The 20368-nt window shown below is 53.6% G+C and overlaps 2 protein-coding genes across 8 annotated transcripts; one reads left to right on the top strand and one right to left on the bottom strand.

Annotated features, from left to right (window-relative positions):
- The first annotated feature begins 631 nt into the window (after positions 1-631).
- On the top strand, positions 632-14100 carry PABPC1L (poly(A) binding protein cytoplasmic 1 like). Of its 7 annotated transcripts, none has more exons than XM_064465721.1 (16): positions 632-722; positions 2037-2248; positions 2894-3087; positions 3673-3788; positions 4568-4707; positions 5527-5621; positions 5920-6057; positions 6607-6702; positions 7607-7873; positions 8409-8499; positions 8789-8917; positions 9699-9838; positions 10210-10303; positions 11181-11311; positions 12049-12138; positions 12726-14100. In XM_064465721.1, exons 2-15 carry the CDS (start codon positions 2056-2058, stop codon positions 12130-12132), a joined length of 1908 nt encoding a protein of 635 aa, XP_064321791.1. In that variant the 5' UTR covers positions 632-722; positions 2037-2055; the 3' UTR covers positions 12133-12138; positions 12726-14100. The 7 variants fall into 7 exon arrangements, with proteins under 7 accessions (XP_064321791.1, XP_064321790.1, XP_064321789.1 ...); XM_064465720.1 differs by having other exon boundaries at positions 12741-14099; XM_064465719.1 differs by having other exon boundaries at positions 12049-14099.
- Positions 14101-15695: 1595 nt separating this feature from the next.
- Positions 15696-20238, bottom strand: TOMM34 (translocase of outer mitochondrial membrane 34). Its single transcript, XM_064465729.1, has 7 exons — positions 20072-20238; positions 19893-19992; positions 19556-19708; positions 18743-18903; positions 18331-18475; positions 17280-17406; positions 15696-16762 (listed from the first exon to the last, which is right to left on the bottom strand). Exons 1-7 carry the CDS (start codon positions 20190-20192, stop codon positions 16664-16666), a joined length of 906 nt encoding a protein of 301 aa, XP_064321799.1. The 5' UTR covers positions 20193-20238; the 3' UTR covers positions 15696-16663.
- Between the last annotated feature and the right edge of the window lie 130 nt (positions 20239-20368).

The raw sequence follows: 20368 nt of genomic DNA on the forward strand, positions 1-20368 counted from the left end.
AAAGTTGTTGACAGATCATCCCCCCTCATACACATACCATTACGTCCAGCCCAGCTGGAGGGCGATTTCTGGATGAAGGTGATCGTGCATCACTCGTGTCACCCAGACAAAAGGCGATGGCGGGGGCCGGGTTCTGTATCCTGTGGTCTCGGTTGGGCGTGGAGGGAGTTTGCCTAAGTGCCTAACGATGAGGGGCCCGGGCCGAGCTGCGCGTATCTTCCCAGCTGCCTGGATTTCCTGACTTCAGGGAATGACCTACCGGGCCTTGCAGGTGATTTCCTAGGAGTTCGCGGGTGGGACGTGCAGCGTTAGCAAGCGCCGGCAGTGCTGGAGGGCAAACGGCAGCACCGTTGCCCTTCCCTTCGTTTGAAAAGACACGCGGGAGGCGGGAGCCGCGCCACAGCTGCAGCCCGCAAAATCCAGGAGGTGCAACTGCCTAAAGCCGCCAGCGCGGCGGGGCGGGGGCTGCCGGCGGCTACCGCGGGGCTGCCGCTGCCCGGCGGGGTCCGTGTGCGCCCCCAGCCCCCGGCGGAGCGCGGGGCGGGGCGGGGCGGGGCCGGGCCGGCCGCAGCCGGCGGGGGGCGGGGGGTCCCGCCCCGCCCCGCCCCGCCCCGCCCCCGGCGCCGCGGCGGGAAGAGGCGGGCGGCGCCCGCAGCCGCAGCCGGAGCCGCCGGAGCCGGAGCGGTGCTACGCCGGGAGCCGGGCCCGCCGGAGCGCTCGGTGTGAGTGCGGGGCCGGAGCCCGGGCCTCGCCGCCCCAGCCCCCGGCCGGCGAGGGCGGTTTGCCCCCGGGGTCTCCGTTACCGGGGCGCGGTGGGGCCTCCCGTGCTCGGCCCGGCGGGGCGGCCGGCGGTCCCGGCCGGCGGAGCGGGGGCGGGCAGGTCGCGGCTCTGCCCGCTCTGTCCCCGGCGTGTGGCTTCTTGCCGGGCTGGGGGCTCGGCAGCCGCCGCGCCTCCGCCGGCCCCCGCCCCGCCGGGGCCGGATCTGTGCCCCCTCCCAGCCCCCTGGCTTCCCCCGCTCCCTCCTTGCCCGCCTTCCCTCGCCCCCGGCCCCGCCGGCTGCGGAGGCACGCTGCGCCCGCCCCGCCATCAGCGCCGCTGCGCGGGCCTTGCGGGCGCGCCGGGCTTGCGTGAGGAGCAAGGCCGCCGCGCGCGGATGCGCTCCCGCGCTCTGCCCTCAGCGGTGACTTGCCTTTGCGTCAGGGGTTGCTTAACGCAACTCTCTGTGCGTGTGCATTTATTCTGGGCATCCATAGGGTAGCTTAACAAGTGTCTTGCTTGGTCTTTTAAGCTTTAAGGTAAGGCTGCCAAAGATGGGTTTACAAATTTTTAGGGCAGGAGCTGCGTTTCTGTTTTCCCAGGCGGTACCTCAGGGGTATCGAGCAGTGACTGTAATCTTCACACACAACTTTATACCCAACTAAAACTAGTGAGAGGCCAAGCATCAATTTCCCTGCTCTGGGGGTCTTGTCAGCAAGCTGAGAGATTGGAAGGGCCGGCTGAAAAGCTGTATTTGCCTTGTTAGAGGTTGAGAGGGTCGCTGCGAGTGCTGGCTGCAGCGGTGTGAGCTGCAGGTTGCTCCCCTGGCAGGGCAGTGCTGCATGTCAAAGCAAACCTGTACTCCTCGGGTTTGCTCTGGCTGAGCAGCCGGCTGGAGGGAGCCATTAAGGAGGAATTAAAATGGAAGTCTCTGTAGAGAAGGGCTGTTTACCATCTGAGGAATTAAGCTCCATTTTATTTCTCTTGGGTTTTGAGTGTCAAAAAGAGCAAATTGGGGTGTGTGTTGTGTTGTGTCCCTCTGGCCGCTCCCTGGGTGTTCGAGGGCAGATCACCCCAGCTTGGCTTTTGCACCCACATTGAAATGTCCCTGAAAACTTGGGAACTGCAGCACCCTTGGGGTATTCCTGGGCCTGCTACTGCTGATGGGAAGGGCACTGCTTGGACTGCTGTAGTGGGGCCAGCCTCAGCACGGGTCCGTGGTTGCTGGTTGTGATCTGAAACCTCTGCCCTGCAGCCTCGGCTCTGTCTTCCTCCACAGCTGAACTTTTTGGTTGGCCATGAACGCTAGCGGCCCTGGCTATCCGTTAGCCTCTCTCTACGTGGGAGACCTCCACCCAGATGTGACCGAAGCCATGCTCTACGAGAAGTTCTCGCCTGCTGGGCCCATCATGTCCATCCGAGTCTGCCGGGATGTTGCCACGCGCCGATCGCTGGGCTATGCCTACATAAACTTCCAGCAGCCTGTGGATGGTACGCTCCCTGTAACGCAGCCCCGAGGAGCTGCCCCGCAAGAGGGGAGGGGGTGTGCGAGAGAAGGAAGGGCAGGCCGTGGAAAAGGGGGTAGCAGTTGTTTGTGGGGATGCCTTAGCTGTTACGGCTTGGCAATATTCTGCTGCTGTTGGGTTTCTGTTGTAACTAATCTCAATCTGCTCTCAGATGATGACCCATCCCACTCCCATCTCCTATGGGACTGGGAGAGGGTGCGGCAGCTGGGCTTTGGGTTTGTAGGGGGAGGAAGGTGACTTGCGAGAGTTGCCTCCCTCCATGCGCTGTCAGAGAAGGGCACCAAAACCCCTTCTGCCCTTCCCTGGGGTAGCGAGCTGCCCACTGTCTCGTGGCATGAAGCGAGGCCCCTCTCCTGGCAGGCATTGCAGTGACAAAGTGCTACATGGCGTGGTACCCAACAGGCGTTTCATGCTGGATTGAGGCAGTGGTGATGGGTAGGTGTTGGGTTAGTTGCCCTGGAGACCAAAATTTTTACTGGGTAAATGAGTTGGACATCTGCCAAACTGGAGCTTGTGGTGAAATGAATGCTACCGTGGGAGTCAAACATGCTTTGGGGAGGGTGGGAACAAACCTAACTCTCCTCTCCCTGCGTCTTTGCTGCTTTGCCAGCTGAGCGAGCCCTGGACACCATGAACTTTGAAGTGATCAAAGGCCGTCCCATCCGCATCATGTGGTCCCAGCGGGACCCTGGCCTCCGGAAGTCGGGGGTTGGAAACATATTTATCAAGAATCTGGATGACTCCATTGATAACAAAGCTCTGTACGACACGTTCTCCGCCTTTGGAAACATCCTGTCGTGCAAGGTACGCGTACCCTTGGGCCCTGCAGGAAGGGGCTTGCTGCAGAGCTGAAACACATTCTCAGCAGTGTGCTCCTGCCAGCTGAAATTCACTTTCTTGTTCTGCTTCCTACACAGTTTCCTCTAAATTCCCACCTGCTTTGAAGCCAAAAGGCCCTGCTGTGTTTCTCTTGGGAGTGGGGGCTTTCCCCCTTGCCCCACATCTTCCCAGTCCCTGCACAGAGATGTTGTGTGCTGTCCTGTCTGAGCTCAGTGCATCAATGGCATTTGGGTCTCAGTGACCCACGAGCTCTTGGGCATCATATAAAGCACCAGGTGCTGCAGGCCAACCACTTTGGCCCCAGCAGGACATCTGGCCCTGGGCAGCCCTGGGGCAGAGCTCTTGCCTGGCTCCCTGACCTGCTGCCAGCATCCCAATGCAGCTCAGTCACTGTGGGAGCAGGACATCAGGGAGGGTAAACACGCCTGGAAAACGAGGGTGGGTTCTCCTGCAACTTACTCGTGTGCAAGCATGGGGAAAAACAGTGCCTGGGGTTTTTTGGTTTTTTTTTCTTCCCCCTCCCCCCCTTTCCTCACCCTGCATTTGTAGGTGGTTTGTGATGAAAACGGATCTCGTGGCTATGGCTTTGTTCACTTTGAGACTCATGAGGCAGCAACTCGGGCCATTGAGACCATGAATGGGATGTTGCTCAATGACCGGAAGGTGTAAGTGCTGGAGAGGAGAGTGTCTCCTTGGCTCTGCACTTGGTCCTCCCTTGCCTTGGTGCATGCTTGGGAGCAAACGCCTGCCCTGCTCAGGCTGCCACCTCCTGCTGCTCGCTCTCTCCTCGCTTCCCATCCGTCCCTGCTGGGCACAGCGTCTCTGCTGCTCTCCGGTGCCGTGAGTCACTTGCGGTCAATGCTGGTGGAAGTGTGATAGTGGTTTGGAGCTGTTCCTGATAGTGGGGAAGGAGTCTGACCATGGGCTGTGTTTTATTGCTGAGGCAGTGTAAAGAGTGCCCACAAAGCAGGGCTGGTCCTTGATCTCAGCTGTCAGCATCAGATAATTTGGGCAGGAAGAGGTTTTGTTGTTCTTCAGCTCTCTGTTTACATTGCATCACCTTATTCTCTACATCCCAGTCCCTGCAGAGGCAAGCAGCTGCCCAAGGGGCTTAGAGATACCTTGAAGGAAGAGAGCTGGCACTTGCTGGCATCCATTGGGGTCTTCTGGGGTCTCCTGGGGTGACATCCCCAGCATGGGGCCTCACCTTCTGCTACCACTCTCCCTGTTTCAGTAGTGCCAAGTGGGTTCTGGGTAGGGGAACACCCGGGTGGGATGTGATGAAGTTGCTGGATATGAAACACAGGGTGGGTCTATGGGTGACAAAGCATGGCCTGATGTGGCGGGGTCTCTCTTGGCCTGTACCAGGACAAACATGTCTGTGTCCATCTTTTCTCTGCAGGGGACATGAAAGGTTTCATGTTCCTTTCCTTGCTTCCTGCAGGTTTGTTGGCCATTTCAAATCCCGCAAAGAGCGTGAGGCAGAGTTTGGGGCCAGGGCGATGGAGTTCACCAATGTCTATATCAAAAACTTTGGGGATGACATGGATGATGACAGACTACGGGAAATATTCTCTAAGTTTGGTGAGCTGAAATTTGCTTTGTTGAAGCAAAGTATCCTTGTGTCGGATAAACTGGAGTTGGGGCAATGGCAAAGAAAGCTGGGGAGAGTACTTGATTGAAATACCGAGCCCCTTCTCTTGATGGGATCTGACTTGCTTAAACACCACCTCACCAAAGGACCACAGTGGCTTAAATCGTCAGGACATTACGGGTACTTTCCTGCTATGGTGGGGAATAACTTGTATAAGGTGCTCTCCTGAAAATAAGTAGTTTGCTTTCTTGGGTAACAAAAGTGGGTTTTGCTTTTGTGTTTTTAAACTGTCTTGAAACCAGCCTGCTGTCTGTTATAGGAGCCCTGGGAATAAGAGGTGTTGAGTCTGAATTTAAAGCAAAAAAAGGCTTTTCAGTTTAGTCCATTATTGGAGGATGCCTCTTGTGACAGACAGGGTTTAGTGTTGTGCCAACCCATGGGCCATACTGTCCATGCTTGGCCAGTATTAGCTCAGGTAATTTGTGAATACCCTTCATATGAACCCAATACATGTGTTCATATATAAAGGAGATGAGAACTTGTGGCCAAAGGAACTCAGTGCACTGGCTGGAGAAACCGAAAATCAAACGGCAATGAGAGCAGCATCCAGGGTGGGAGGGATTGCCCTCACCGACACGTGCAGCCTCGTGTTCCTGCCTTGCAGCAGGGATCCCGTTGTCTGTCCTCCTGTTTCTCTTCTGTGCTGCCACTGGTGTCTCATGGTGGCTCCTGAGCATGGTACTGCATGCTGGTGGCACTCCCTTGGTGGGCACCCTTCTTCAGTTGGATACTTTCCTTTCCTCTTGCAGGAAAGACACTAAGTGTTAAAGTCATGATGGACACCACTGGCCGCTCAAAGGGCTTTGGATTTGTCAACTTTGAGAAGCACGAAGAGGCCCAAAAGGCAAGAGGTTCCTTGCTGCCCATCTGCTTTCTCATCCCTGAGCTTGTCCCCTGCTGATGTTCCCACCTCTCACCTGCGGGGGGAACCTCACGGGCCTCGTGCTTGCCTGGGTGCTGGTGCTGGTGCTGGCAGGGCTGCCTGGATGGGCAGAACCTGGCCAAGGGGAGCGGAACTGCTTCCCTGCCCTCGCCCAGGGGGGTCTCTGCTCGTGGTGGGGCTGGACTGGGGTGGGGGGTGAAAAAAAGGGCTGCGGCTGTCAGCTTCCCACTGCGCTCAGAGCCCCTCCCTCCGCTGGCAGGCGGTGGCTGACATGAATGGGAAGGAGATCAATGGGCGGATGGTGTATGTGGGCCGAGCCCAGAAGCGGCTGGAGCGTCAGAGTGAGCTGAAGCGGAAATTTGAGCAGATCAAGCAGGAGCGAGTGAGCAGATACCAGGTAAGGGGAGAGTGGCATGCTCTGTCCTGCAGGTCTCTGGATGTCTGGGGCATGTCCCCGGTATGGACATCACAGCCTGGGGACAGCACAGGGCCCTCCAGAGCAGATCAGTGTGCTGGGTCCCTTGTGCAATTAAAAAAGACCCACAATGGGTCCAGTCACTGCCTGGTAATGTCCTGGGAAGAAGTATCAGGAAAGAGGAGAGAGATCTAAACGCAGGATGATGCTGGCAGGTGAACAAACAGGCCTGCTCTTTTCCAGAAATTAAAATATTAGTCTGGAAATGAGGTGGCTTCCTGAGGGCTTGGAGCAGCTTCATAGCAATGGCCTGGGCACCCTCTTCACTCGGGGTGTCTCACCTATGAGTGGAGGACACGTGCAGTCCTGGCTCCTCTCCACGTCACTGGTCCCATGGCAGAAGCTCTGGAGAAGACGTGTTTGTGGGCTGTCCTACCCTCTGGCTTTGCTGCTGGTGCATGCATCCAGCTCGAGAAGCTGCTGTAAACTTGGGGAGCCCAGAGGCCAAGCTGCTTTTCTGTGTGTTTGCAGGGTGTCAACCTGTATGTGAAGAACCTGGATGATGGGATAGACGATGAGAGGCTGAAGAAGGAGTTTTCTCCCTACGGTACCATCACCAGTGCTAAGGTGAGGGACTGGGCTGTTTCTGGGGCTCCTGGGGTTAGCTGGATTGTACACCCAGCCCTTGGAAATGGCTCGGGATTATGATCGTGTTGAGCTCTGGTTCCCTGCTGATGGCTTGTATCAAGCCACGGGTGAAGGACATGCCTCTTGTACCCCACACTGTCCTGAGGAGCTTATTGATTCAGTAAATATTTTGTAGCGTTACTGAGTTACCCCAGCCCTGGTGAGGTTCAGGGTATGGGACCTTAAAGCCACATCATTCTGAATATTACACTGCTGCTCTGCAGTTTGGGACCAATGTGATACTGATACAAATGGAAATGACCAAAAGCTGCCTTGCTCTGGGGAGACTTGGGTTTGCCTGATTGACAGGCAGGCCTTTTGTCTTTTGGAAAAACATTAAAAGTGTCAGCCATGCCACCAAGTCTGGTGTCAAGCTTCTGAAGGCTGTGCAGAGGATTGGTCTGGCTTTAGGGGCAGCTACCTGTAACCTGTCAGCTGCTGGGGACAGATGCTGCCTGGCCCTTGGGCAGGGCACAGTGTCCCACTGATCCCCAGCCCTTGCTGGCTCCTGTGGCATTAAGCACCAGACTATTGCTGGCCCATGGGTCCTGCAGGGCTGGGTCACAGACCCCCTGGAAGATCACAGGCTGCAGTTTTGGGGCTTGCCCAGAATCTGCCATTTTCATTTACCAAACCTACTGGTTTTGCCTGAGCAAATCCTCCCCTTCCCTAGAGAAACCTCTCCATGGAGCTCCACAGGCACAGCCCCATAGGTCCCACCCTGGGTGTGGGGTCTGCTATGGGGTGCCTGTGGGTCCCACACATTCCCCCCCTCGCCATGCCATGCTTCGTGGGTGCCATGGTGATCTGTGGACTTAGTTGTTTTGTTCTAATCCAATTTTAGGTGATGACAGAGGGTGGCCACAGCAAAGGGTTTGGGTTTGTATGTTTTTCCTCCCCAGAAGAGGCTACCAAGGCCGTGACAGAAATGAATGGGAGGATCGTCAGCACCAAGCCTCTCTACGTCGCGCTCGCTCAAAGGAAAGAGGAGCGGAAAGCAATCCTCACCAATCAGTACATGCAGAGATTAGCCACCATGAGGGCTCTGCCCGGCCCTCTCCTGGGCTCATTCCAGCCCCCCCCAGCATACTTTCTACCCCCCATCCCCCAGGTGAGTCCCTGCTCCCGAATGGCAGCCTTGCATGGGGACCCGAATTTACCCTGTGCTGGAGGAGGGGGGTGGCAGTCAGGCTGAGGAACATATCTCTGTACAGACCCAAGCGCACGCTGGCATGGGATCAGCGCTGGGCTTCTGCGTAAGCGGCAGGGCTTGCCGAAATGCTGGTGGGGTGCGGGTGCTGCAGGCAGTGGGGTGGGGATTTAGTAGCCACGAACTGTTCCTCAGAGGCGGGAAGCAAGGACGAATTTGGTGGGAGGGTGTGAGCATGGGGAACAAGTTCCCTGATGAAAGAAGGGGAGGGACAAGAGTTGTAGAGGTGCAAATGCTTGTGGGGAGAACATAAGTGGAGCTGCTGGAGGACACAGAGGCAGCAGGACTGCAGGTCTGTCTTTAAAGTGCTCTGGCACACTGTGAAGCATAGGTTTGGCTCACTTGTCTGTGTGCGGTAGCCGCTGAGATGCTCCGGGTTAGATCTGGCTTGGCTCAGCTCCCAGGTCACCTTGGATAACATGTTCTCCTTTCCTAGCCACAAACCAGAGCTACCTTCTACAGCCCCAGCCCGGTTGTCCCAGTCCGTCCTGCCACTCGCTGGAGTGCGCAGCCTTCCCGGCCTCCCCGTGAGTCAGCCTGTCCCTCCCCACAGGCTCTTGGTGTGAGCTGGGCTTGGTTAGGGACGGAGGGTCTCTAGAAGCAGCACAAAGCATGTAACCACAGGGGGCTGTTGCCTGGAGGCGTATGCGGGGGTTTGGTGCAGGGGTCATGGTGAGGGGCACTGAGGGATGAGATGTTAGGGTTGACCCCAGAGGTGAGGTGCTCCCAAGGTTTCCCCAGCCACGGTCACTCCCCCCATTTCCTTCTGTTCCTTTGCTATCAAGAAGCTTTACTAATCATGCTCCATGTCTACAGCAGCATATCCTGCAGCTACCCCCATCCTGAGGGCTGCTGCACCACCCCGGCGCTTGCTGTCCAACATCAGCACCATGAGACAGGCTGCCACCCAGGTGCCCCGTGTGCCCCCCCAGGCCCAGAGAGTGGGTGAGTGTGGGAAGGACCCATCTCGGACATCGCCATAGTGGCCGTGCGTGGGCAAGGATGCTTGCTGTGAGCTTGGGTCTGCCTCCAAAGGTGGATTGGTTTGTGGGATTGCTTGTGGAGGAGTCTGGGTGGTGCCCTCAGGTGTGATGGGACTGGAGCAGTGTCTGTGGTAAATATGTAACTTCTGGGGAAGGCTACGGTCTATCAGGTAACGGGACAAGTCTCTGACATGCAGATTGGTCTTGTTGGCCACTGCTCCTTGAGTATGTTCATTAAAGATGATGATGATGCAGCCACAATGCCCTAGGCTTAGTGCTCAGACTGAGGTGGAGGTTGGGAAAGAACCTCTCGGGCAGCACTCCTCACCTCAACTTTTGCCCTTGTCCCCTTGTTTCTCTGCCCTCATCTCCCTGCAGGAGGGGAGCCAGTGTGGGCTGGGGGCTGGTGGCACTTGCTCTTGCAGCCCACCCTCCTTGGTGCTGTGCCTGTCATCTGGTTGCTAACACAGATGGGTGTTTCTGGAGGACAGAAAAGGAGGCCTAGGTATCTTTGCCAGCTCTCCTGCCCTCTGCACAAAGCCAGGCAACCCTAGACCATCAGGCAGGGCGGCAGCACCCTGCCTGTCCCGGGGAAGCTGCCTTTGACCTAGAGCTTTTTTGAGCCCATGGGGCCATTTTTCAGGCCCTTGGGCCGAGCACACTGCCCTTGTAGCTTCAGCCTCTCTAGTGTAGGCATGCATTTAATGGGCTCCTCTTTAGAAATGTGCCCATCCTTGTTACAGCCAACATCGGGACGCAGACGGTCAGCGCTCGGGTGCCTTCCTCGCCCACCCTGCCACGGAGCACCCCGCAGTACAAGTACTCCTCGGCCATCAGGAACGCGCAGCCGCTGGGGCACATGCAGCCTGTGGTGGCCCCGCAGGTAACAGCTCTGCGGGCTCCTGGCTTCAGCACGGCCACCGCCATGTGCATCGGTCCTGGCCCTGCTCTGGGTTAATGCAGCTGCTGACCCCAGGCAGCTCCATGGCTCTGTTTGACTGGTACTACGGAGACCTTTCCCAGGGGCTGCTGGGGTAACTGGGGCTACATTTCCAGTAGCCACACAGCTGCGATGCCTGGCTCTGGCTTTCCTGGAAGCCGGCACTTGGATATAAGCAGGCAAGGAGTCTGCATCAGCATCTTGGAAGGGTGAAATGCCCTGCTGCGCTTGGGGACCAGCACCATTCCTGCAAGCCAGGTAACTTGTGCATCGCTTCCAGTGTTTGATTGCTGTGCTTCTGTTTTTTTCTCCAGCTAGGAGAACCTGCTGTGCATGTCCAGGGGCAGGAGCCGCTGACAGCATCCATGCTTGCAGCAGCCCCTCCTCAAGAGCAGAAGCAAATGATAGGTGGGTGTCATGGCTGCTCTGCTGAAGTAGGTCCAGCTGTGGGGCTGTGCATGCATGTGAGGGCAAGTGGACTTGCATACACCAGGAAAACTTAGCTGCTAGGAGAAGCTGTAAGCCTTTAGGACTACTCTGATATTATGCTGCTTAAAAAAAAAAAAAAAGGGCTGTGTTGGAAGGGTATGGAGGCAGCAAAACCACTCCCTGTCTGTATTACCTGGCTGGCCATGAGACAGCGTCTGGCAAAGCTCTGCAGGAGAGGCAGAGCTCCATCCTGCCCGTCCTGCCAGGCTGCACCAGGGCGTTTGTGATCCCTCTGAACTCTGAGCCATCCTGCATCACCACTCTTGGGTGCTGATGGACAGCTTGGTGGCTGTAGGGGGTTAGGGTCAGCTCTGCTGCGGAGTCCTTGGGCGTCCCAGTGGTGGAGCGGCCAGTGCCTGTGGCATGGGAGGGGATCGCTTGCCCCTGCGGCAAGGAGGCTGCCCTGCTCTGCCTGCCTCACGGGCTTGGCCTGTCAAAAGTACAGCAGGTCACAGACCAGCTCTTCCCTCCCGGTGGGGAAACTGCTCCTGCAGAAGCAGACCCCTTCACACGCCCACTGCTGGGCGGGCATGGACAGTGCTTGCTGTTCCACTGCCCTGCTCCCATGGCAGGTGTCTGCTGCTGTCTGGCTTCACCCCGGAGCTTCCCTGCCTGCAACTATTATTGCTGTGACATGCCAGAGTAGGCTTGCGTGTGAGCAGTGACTTTTCCCCCACCATCCTTGTTGTCCTTTTGACTGAAAAGGGGTGAGCTGGGAGGCAGGAGGGCTTGCACTGGGTTTGAAAATGCTGGAGGTCTTGCTTAGCGCTGATGTTCTCCCTGGTGTTTGGAACAGGTGAGCGCCTCTACCCTCTGATCCACACGATGCATCCCACGCTGGCTGGCAAGATCACTGGGATGCTGCTGGAGATAGACAACTCTGAGCTGCTGCTGCTCCTGGAGTCCCCTGACTCCCTGCGCTCCAAGGTAGGAGGCACTCGGTGCCTGAAGAAATCACAGCCCAGAAGATGGGCAAAGGACGTTAAGTGTGGGGAAAGCAAGTAGCTGCTCTTTTTAAGTGAAAAGATGTGAAAGGGCCCTGGGCTGATGACATTGTGCCCCATGGCTGAACACCTGCCCTCCTTCAGCAGAAGGTCCAAGTTCTGAGGGTGGTCTGGAAGTGGCTGGGAAGTGAGAGGGAAAAAGCAGAGTGGGCGCCACACCCTGGGGGGAGGGCAAAATGCTCTGAGAATAGAAATGAGGTAAATGCTGCCTCTCTGAAGAATTTCTTCAGTTTCCTCCTTAATCCTGGTGAATGTCGATGGGAACCAAAGCTAAAAATATTTGCAGTGAATTGTCTGCATCCCCTTAGAGGCAGGATTCACTTCTACCCTTTCACTGACATATTTTTGAAGGAGCGTGGGCTCTGCTGGGTGGTGTGAGGCACCTCTACCTGTGGAGAAGTTTGGTTTTTCTCTCTGTACAGTTCTGACTCCTATAGAGAAGGAGAGGTGCCCCAGTATTTTCCTAGGGAAGAGAGAGAAGAGTCTGAGCTGATCCGTCTCCTCTAGGAGAGACTTGGATTTTATAACTATTAAAGTTCTTTGCACAGACCCGCTTCCAAGAGGTAGAGGACAGGACCGGGAATATTGCATTTCTTGTGCCATGTGCTCCTATGTTGAGAAACTCAACTTCTTCACCCCGCTTTTGCTCTCTGTTGTAAGACTGAGGAAGCGGTTGCTGTTCTCCAAGCGCACCAGGCTACGGAGACGTCGCACAAGAGCAGCACCGCGGTGTTCCTGCAGTGACTCCGGGTAGGCGCAGGGAGCTGTTGCAAGTGTCGGTGTGTGCATACTGTATCCAGTGCCTCTGGCTTCTGACTCTGAAACTGGGGATTGGGTTTCTTGTCCAGACCAAGTATGGCTTGATGAGCAATATAAGTATCTTTGACTGTAATATTCCACTTCTTAAATCACATCCTCCTTTTCCAGACTTAATTGTACTGCAGAGACATGGTTCTGTGCACTTTGAGTATGTTCACAAGGGCAATGACTCTGCAACCAGGAAGGAGGATAGGAAAGGATCTTGCTTTTCTGTAGGTGTAGTAGGGACTGGCACAATCTTTCCTGGGATTTCCCGGTGGTTTTTTGCAGAACCTTGTCAGTAGATACCCTATAAAATGTTGGTGGTCCAGTGTGTGCTTGATCAGGAGAGCTGGTCCTGCTGTGGAGGGTGGGACAGACTCATTAACAAGCAATTCAGACTTTCACTTACCCCTCTGAAGATAATATTTCCTTGACTTGTGGTTGCAAGGAAACTGTTAATTCAAGTTCAGGTGAATTCTTTTCTGGATGAAATTGTTCCTTTAGCAGTTGAAAATTGCATATGTGGGTTATTTTAGGGTTTTTTTTTGTAGACATCAGGACTGAGAGCAAGCCCTGAGAACATTGCCTTTGAAGAACAGCAGCAGCAACCCCACCGTGCTTTTGGAATCGCGTCTGTACAGTGACCTTGGCTTGTCTTCAATGCCCCATCCTATTTTTCTTGTGTGTATTGTAAACCTTGCAGAATTGTTTCCTCCTGCACCCGTAGAAAATTCCCACACTAATTCTTTTCTTGCTGCTGAAAGCATATTGTGAAATGTAACGTGGAACCCAGCCTGGTTCAGTTGCCCAGGAAATGACAAGTGCCGATGAATCATCATTTTTAGTGGATTTAATGGGTTCTGTAGTTTTATTTGCTCTTGTAGCTGACACTAATAAAGAACTGATGCTTTCACCCCCAAAGCATGGGTTAGTTCCCTTTACAGAAAGACTGCAAATACTTCTGCTCTGTTTCATGCAGGTGGAGGGATGGACTTGGGTCAGGCTGCTGTAATTAGTGTTTGAAGCCTGTGATGCGGGTGGGGTGGCAGTCCTAAGAGCTGATGGGAAGGGACACATGGGATTAAATGAACAAAGTGCCAACCAACAGGCTCTCCTGATCATTCCTGACTCTTCAGAAGGATGGCTCTAAGCAAATTTCATACCATCTACCTGGATTTTATCCTTCTAGCTAGCTGTTTTTAACTTCCTTTTAAAAGACATCATCTTCCTGTGGTTCTGCTTTGTAATGGACCTTGTACAACTGCAGGAGTACTGGCACTGTGTGTCCCCTGCTGGTCACCATGCTCTGTGTGTGTCTGTGGTGCACAAGACCCAGCTTTTGAGGTAATGTGGAGTAGCTGTAAATCAAAAGCTGCTTTTCCAATGATGTGTGGTGCTGACCAGTGGTTTGGAGGAGTCACTGATGGGCCTGAAAACATTCATAACCACATTGCATCCCACTGGGATGCTCCCTGCTCGCCGGCATAGCTGGGACCTCTTATTACTGTGTTCTGCTCTCTGGGGCTCTCCCAGAGCATGTTGCTGTTGTCATCCTGGCCTTAATGCTCTGCTCTTCCTATTCAGGAAAGGGCCCTAGAGGCTTCTTGGTACTTGAGACTGGCAATGTATTGACCTTACTTGACTGCCTGCTTCCTTGAGCTGACAGGAGCACACCTCCATCAGCACCACCTACCTCCTTTCTGTCCAGCTTGTGTGCTGGTGTTTCTGGCTTGATCTTCCTTCTGTGCTGTCTCATGCTCACTTCAGCTCGCTGCTGAGTCATTCCTCCTATCTGTTTTCTTTCCAGCATTTTAATAGGATCACTTACCATGCAGGAGCAAATGTGTATCTGCTCTGCTGGGACTCTTCATCATTCCTTTTTCTTGCCCAATTCTTCCTCTGACCTCCTTATATATTTCTTTTCCTCAGATTGGATGCTTGAAGTGTGCACTATTTAGAATCTCGTTAGTGAGGTGCTCATAAAAGACTTTCAACTCAAAGGCCCTGTATATTAAGAGGATGTCACTTCTCCCAAAGTGTAACTGGTTGGAAGCTTTTATTCTTTGTCTCCAGAGGAAAAAAATATATATTTGCATGAGTGTAATGGATATAAGAAGCGGGAACAGAACTGTACAGGTAAACTTCATTCTGCTGTTGGCTAGCTTGTCTCTGCAACCTTTTTTCAGGTGTAACAGGTGGTGTCACAGGCTCATCTGAACTGGCCTACAGTGCTAGATGGCTTGGCTTGAGAAGGCAGCTTTAAAGCTAGAGGGAATGCAGGGAAATCAGAATAGCCTAAAAAAGGACATGAACAAAGGCCAGGGACTTTTAAATGTTTATCAGAGAAAGTGAAGTTGGAGCTTGGATCCCCATGTATGCTGGAGGATACTGGCAAGTTTTCAGAGTAGCTCCCTGGCTCAACTCTTGGAAGTGCAAGGCCTTAGAGAGTTGAGGCAGGAACAGCAATGCAAATCTGGAGTCTCTAGTTTGGAACAGTTGCCGTGGCTTCTGAAAGGGGTGGATGAAGGTGTGCCCCTGACAAGCACTCTCTGGCTGCCCATGTGGACAGCACTACCTCTGCGTGCCTGGGAAGCATCCTGCAGTGACAGCAGCACCACTGCTGGAACAGAAGGGGAGATGGCAGCAGAAGTGACCATGGGCTCAAAGTAGCACATCTTATTGCTGAGCTTGATCTTTGCTAGATTTTTGTCTATCTGGCGGCATTGCTCAGGAAAGTCTGAGGTAAGGTACTAAAATGCATTGCTGTTGCTGAGAGGGGAAGGAGATGTGAATATTGCTGCTTAGGTGCAGAGTTCAACTGCAGTTCAACACTTATCTGCCACCCCAGATTAACAGCGGGGCTCTTAAAAACTATAACTCTTAAGTGAAGCTAGTCTTCCTCCTGTATTCTGTGACCTTCCTCTGCTTATCCGAGTACTGCTGGCCTGTGCTTCCCCACCCTGAAAATCATCACACTTACTTGCTAATATTTTGGACAAGTGCTGGTTGCAGGATCAACAGAGCTGTGGCGCTTAAACATAGGAGCGGAGTGAGGAGAGCAATTTGTGCCCCTCAGGGAGGAGTCCTCTCAAGCCCTGGCCAATTACAGCTGATGGAGTACAGCCCTGGGACCTACAAAAAAACTGTTTAGTGTCAGGCTAAGATGGAAAGAAATCTTTATCTCTTTAATGCCATTAAAGTCATGCCTGCTTTCTAAATTCAGTCCAGTGGGGTATCTGCTTGAAACCCTGTCTGCTTGGGAGAAGTGCCTAGCTTCTCTCTCTTGGTGTGTGCTGTAAGCAGTGTTTAGTGTTGTCCAACATCTTGACTTAAAGCACTCTAGCCATGCAGTGTGCAAGGCTGAGCAGTGTATTGCATCTGGCCTCCAAAGCAAGGCGTTATACAGCAGCACTGGCAGTCCTCTGACAAAAATGGGGGACAGTATGAAGTGGTTAAAAGTATTCCAGTTCCCATATACCATCCATCATGTAAAAAAACCACAGCTCTAAAATGAAAATAAACATGGCTTTAATGAGAACTGGTTTTATCAATTCCTAGAATAACTCCAAATATCTCTTTATCTACCATTTTAAGTCAGTGCCATCAATACCAGATAAGGAAAAGATCAAAAAGTATGAACATGCATTGAAGTAGTAAGCCAGACCTCAGCTGGGATGTTACTTCATATCCCCCTCCTCATAACACCCTGTAGCAACTGCTCTAAAAGGCACAGAGGAGCTGAAGTTTTTTTAAAAAGAGCAAACAAAAACAAAACAAAAACCATTTGTAAAATTCCCAAGCACCCACAATCTGAAAGTAGTAGTGCACAGTGTAACAAGGCAGGCTTAACTTGCTGCTGTTTCCTTAAATGTGCAGAATAATTAAAAATAAAAGAAAGCTGCCACTGTAAACATCTGCCCAGTCCACTGAAGAGCAGAAACTCAGCTGAGGGCCAGCAGGCATCAAGTAGGAGAGGGAACAAGCTCAGCCCTGTGCAAGTAACTGCACCCCTCTTACAAGAATGGTATGTGGTGCCAGGGCAACTGCAGCAGTTCCTGCAGCAACCTTACTTAAGTAATAGAAGCACAAACACAGCAAAACTGTCACCTGAATAAGGACAAGAAAACCACTCTGTAGCTCCTCAGAAAGAACAGCCACTTCCCATGCATCTCAGCCAACACAGAGAGAGTCCCTGAGGCCAAGAGTTACAGGCAAGTTGACTTCAGCAAGGGAAGTTAACCTGCATGCCTCTCGGGGGGGGCAGCAAAACTTTGCATAATCTTAGAGCCAGAGTTTGATACAGATTGTGTCTTAACATTCATTGTGCTGGCACAGAACCTGTTAGATGTCAGCAGCATAGAAGACAGATTTCAATACCGATCCTGCATTAAGATTGGTCCCTGTAACAACATCAGAAGAGGAGAAAGCTTTCTTCTGCAGTGGAAAACAAAGCTTTCCTTGTTGCTTGGTTACACTAGGCTCTGTTCAGTTCTTGCAGTAATCTCAGTGCAGCTGTGTTCTTTGGTTCAATTTTCAACAAGCTCTTGATATCGGCAATACTGGATTTGTAATCCTAGAAGGAGAATATTTTTTTAAGTGTTAGAACACTGAAAATGGTCTAAGGCTCTTGCTGCAAAATTACTACCCTGCACCACAACTAAGCCCGTCACTCCCTCTGTATAATTGCTTAAGCACTGGTGTCAATGTAGCTGTTCTAAAACATGCTTAAACTAGGGCTGAGAGCTGAGAAGATAATTTCATCGCTCAAGGGGTTTCTGAGTCCAATGCAAAAAGTCCTCCAGTAGTGCCTAGAGAATATCTCACCAGACTTGAAAAGATAAAGCTCAACACAGCATGTAGCTGCTTCTAGTATCTCCAGAAACAGGACTTGGTACTGGGAAAGTCCATGAGATCCAACCAGCAAATAGTGATGTGAAAGAAAATCCCCCCAAGTCCACACAGGTCTCAGCTATCTGATGGCAGGTGTTGTCTAGATCAGAAACAAGTTCTAAACAGCATCTCTTGCCTATCTAGAAGCCTGCATACAGGCTTCTAGACCTAGCCTAAAACTTAAAAAACTCCTGACTTACCTTCAGTTCTTTAAGTGCTTGAGCACGCCTGTAGAGTGCCTTAACATTTTTAGGATCTAACCTCAGAGCTTCTGTGCAGTCCTGTACTGCTTCCTTGTATTGCTTCAGAGTCAGGTAACAGAGAGCTCTGCAATACAATTACCTGGTGTTGTGGCTTAACGCAGTTAAGTGCCACACAGCTGTTTGCTCACCCCCCCACCCCAGTGGGATGGCACAGAGAATTGGGGGGGGGCGGAAATTGTGGGTTGAGATAAAGACAACAGGACAGGAAAGGAAAATAAATAATGGTAAAAGAATACACAAAATAAGTGATGCACAATGCAACTGCTCACCACCCACTGGCCAATGCCCAGCCCATCCCCAAGCAGCATTTCCCACTGGCCAACTCCCCCCAGTTTATATCCTGAGCATGATGTCATGTGGTATGGAAAATCCCTTGGGTCAGTTGGGGTCAGCTGTCCCAGCTGTGTCCCCTCACAGCTTCTTGTGCACCTGGCAGAGGAAGCTGAAAAAAAATCTTTGACTAGTGTAAGCACCACTTAGCAACAACTAAAACATCAGTGTGTTGTCAACATTATTCAGTTAAAAGGGGGGGTGGAGGAAACAGTTTTTCAGTCTCTAAAAATTTTTTTTGTTTTTTACTAACTACTCTAAAGCTAAGAACCTGTCAAGGATGCAAGTTCCTAGCTCTACCCGTCCAGAATAAGCTCTGCTTGCCGCAGTTGCCCTAGGAGTCTTTAAGTAGAGCAATCTGCAATTCATGGTTCATGGGGCAGCAGACACTACTCAAAATAACAGAGTCCTGGCAGACAAGTACTAAAGCGAGAAATCCCTTATGACCCCTAAGCTGAGTGTCTCCAAGGATTTTTTGCAGTACCTGATCAAAGAACATTTTACAAGTTCCAGGGAAGACTGCACTTGGGACGAACGTGTGTGGGTGTTTTTGTTGTATTCATTTTTTGGGGAGAAAACATTAGATAGCTCTGTCAGAAGTACCATGCTGGCTTTTATAAAGGGCCAAGAAGTACTTGGGCAAAGAGCCGAGTAGTACCTGTTGGTGTAAGTTGCACATTCCTGGCTAAGCTGTAAACTCTCACTGTACTTCTCAACTGCTTCTTTATGGTTTCCTTTCTTTACAAGTTCGTTTCCTTCTTCCTTCAGTGTTCGAGCTCTCTCTGTGCCAGCAGCGGTCTGGTCTGGAAACAGCATAAAAGAATACAGGATGCTATAAAACTGACAAGACCAGTGCAGCTTCTCAGAAAGCAAACATCCCTGTACCAGAGGTGAGGCACAGAGACATCAAAGGATCCAGAATCAACCAAAAAGGCTGTGGCAGAACCAGGCCCAGGTTTCTCAAGGCCTCAGCCCCAGCTGCAGACATGCCAAGCAGGTGTGGCAGCTGCCTTGTTCATCACCTTTCTGAGCTACAGGGCTCTGTGCCCTGCCCAAGGGCACGCTCTCACCTGGTCCTCCCTGCAGTGCAGCTGCAGGGGCAGCATTTGCCCCGGTGGTTCCAGCAGAAGGAACGCTCCACCTCATCTGGGCAGAAACAGGGACCGTGGGGATTGGTGGGAGCTTCTGGCGCCAGTTCACGCCATCCTTCTCCAGCAGAGCTTTAGTCATCCTGGAAGAGACAGCTGGCAGTCACCCCGTCTGTTGGCTGGATGGGCCACGCAGTAGCCAGTAGGGTCTCTTTTAACTTGGCACACATATCAAGGACAGCATCTCTCTGTTAACCCCTTTACACGCATCCAAACTAAGTTCCTTTTGCAGACAGGACGTTAATGAAAGGAGCTTCTTCATGTCAGCAGAGCTAAAAATACCACAAGATGAGGGCTGGAACTGTCAGTGCTCAGCCAAGCGAGAGGTGTGCACGTCACTCCTCAGCTTGGTGAGCAATGAAGTGAAGCTGACAGCTCCAGGGAGAGAAAAGGACTACAGCAGCCCATAAACCTGGTCAGCACTGGGAGGCTTAACAGGTAGAGCATTGGAGCTTGTAGTTTGTTATTTGTTTTAAAACAGACACTCAGCAAAGCAGAAACAGTCCCAGGGAATTCATTCTCAGCCCTCAACCAGTATCTTGAAAGGCACTGAGGGCACCAGCAGCCAAAGGCAGCACGGCCAGGCCCAGGTTGCTTCACCCACATGCTCGGGATCCAGCTTGCTCCCGCCAGGGCTGCAAAACAAAGCAAGACTCGTGGAAGCAGCTCACCGAGCTGTTCCGTTCACAAACCTTTCAGTATTACCCGCCGAGAGCACCATGCAGCAGCCGTTACCTGTTGACGCCGTCATGTGCCGCCTGCACGGCGCAGTCCACCTGCAGCACCGTCTTGTAGTCCACGTAGGCCAGGCCGTACCTCTCCAGGGCCTCGTAGGCCGCGGCCCGCCTGAGGAGGGGCTTGATCCCAAACGGGACCAGGTCGAGGGCGCTGGGGCAGAGGGGAGAGAGCCGTGCGTGAGCCCGGCCGGCCTCGGGCAGGAGCCCCGTCACGTCCCGGCCGGCGCTGCTCCGGGGCTACCGCCGTCCCTGCCTCGCCTGCCGCCCTAACCCGACGGCGGGGCAGCGAGTGAACGAGCCCCCGGGACCCGCCACCCCCCCGCCCCCCCGCTCACCCGCTGCAGTCGGCGATGCAGAGGCGGCAGGCGCCGTCCTTGAGGTGGCAGGCGGCGCGGTTGGCGAGTAGCACGCTCCGCTCCTCGGCGGCGGCCTCCCCTGCACCGGGACACAAGCGGGACAGTGAGTCGGTCGGTCGGTCCGTCCGCCCACCTCCCCCCCCCAGGACGCGCCGTACCTGCGGCCTCCAGCAGCTGCAGTGCGCGGGTGTAGAGCTCGGCGGCCGGCCCGTACTGCCCGCGGCGGAACTCCTCGTTACCGGCCCGACGCAGGGAGCTGGCGCTGGGCGACGCCGCCATCGCCGCGCCGCTGCCGCCGCGCCGGGCTGGGGGCGGGGCTTGTGCAGACCTTGCTTCCATTTGTCCGGGGCGGGGGGCGGGGCCTGGGCAGAAGCGTCCCTCTCTCTGGACGGGGGTGGGGCCTGGGCAGGCAACACCCCTCGATTCGGAGTGGGGGCGGGGGCGGGCGCTCTCTG

The sequence above is a fragment of the Phalacrocorax carbo genome, chromosome 14 (genome assembly GCF_963921805.1).
Source record: "Phalacrocorax carbo chromosome 14, bPhaCar2.1, whole genome shotgun sequence".
In the NCBI taxonomy this organism is placed as follows: domain Eukaryota; kingdom Metazoa; phylum Chordata; class Aves; order Suliformes; family Phalacrocoracidae; genus Phalacrocorax; species Phalacrocorax carbo.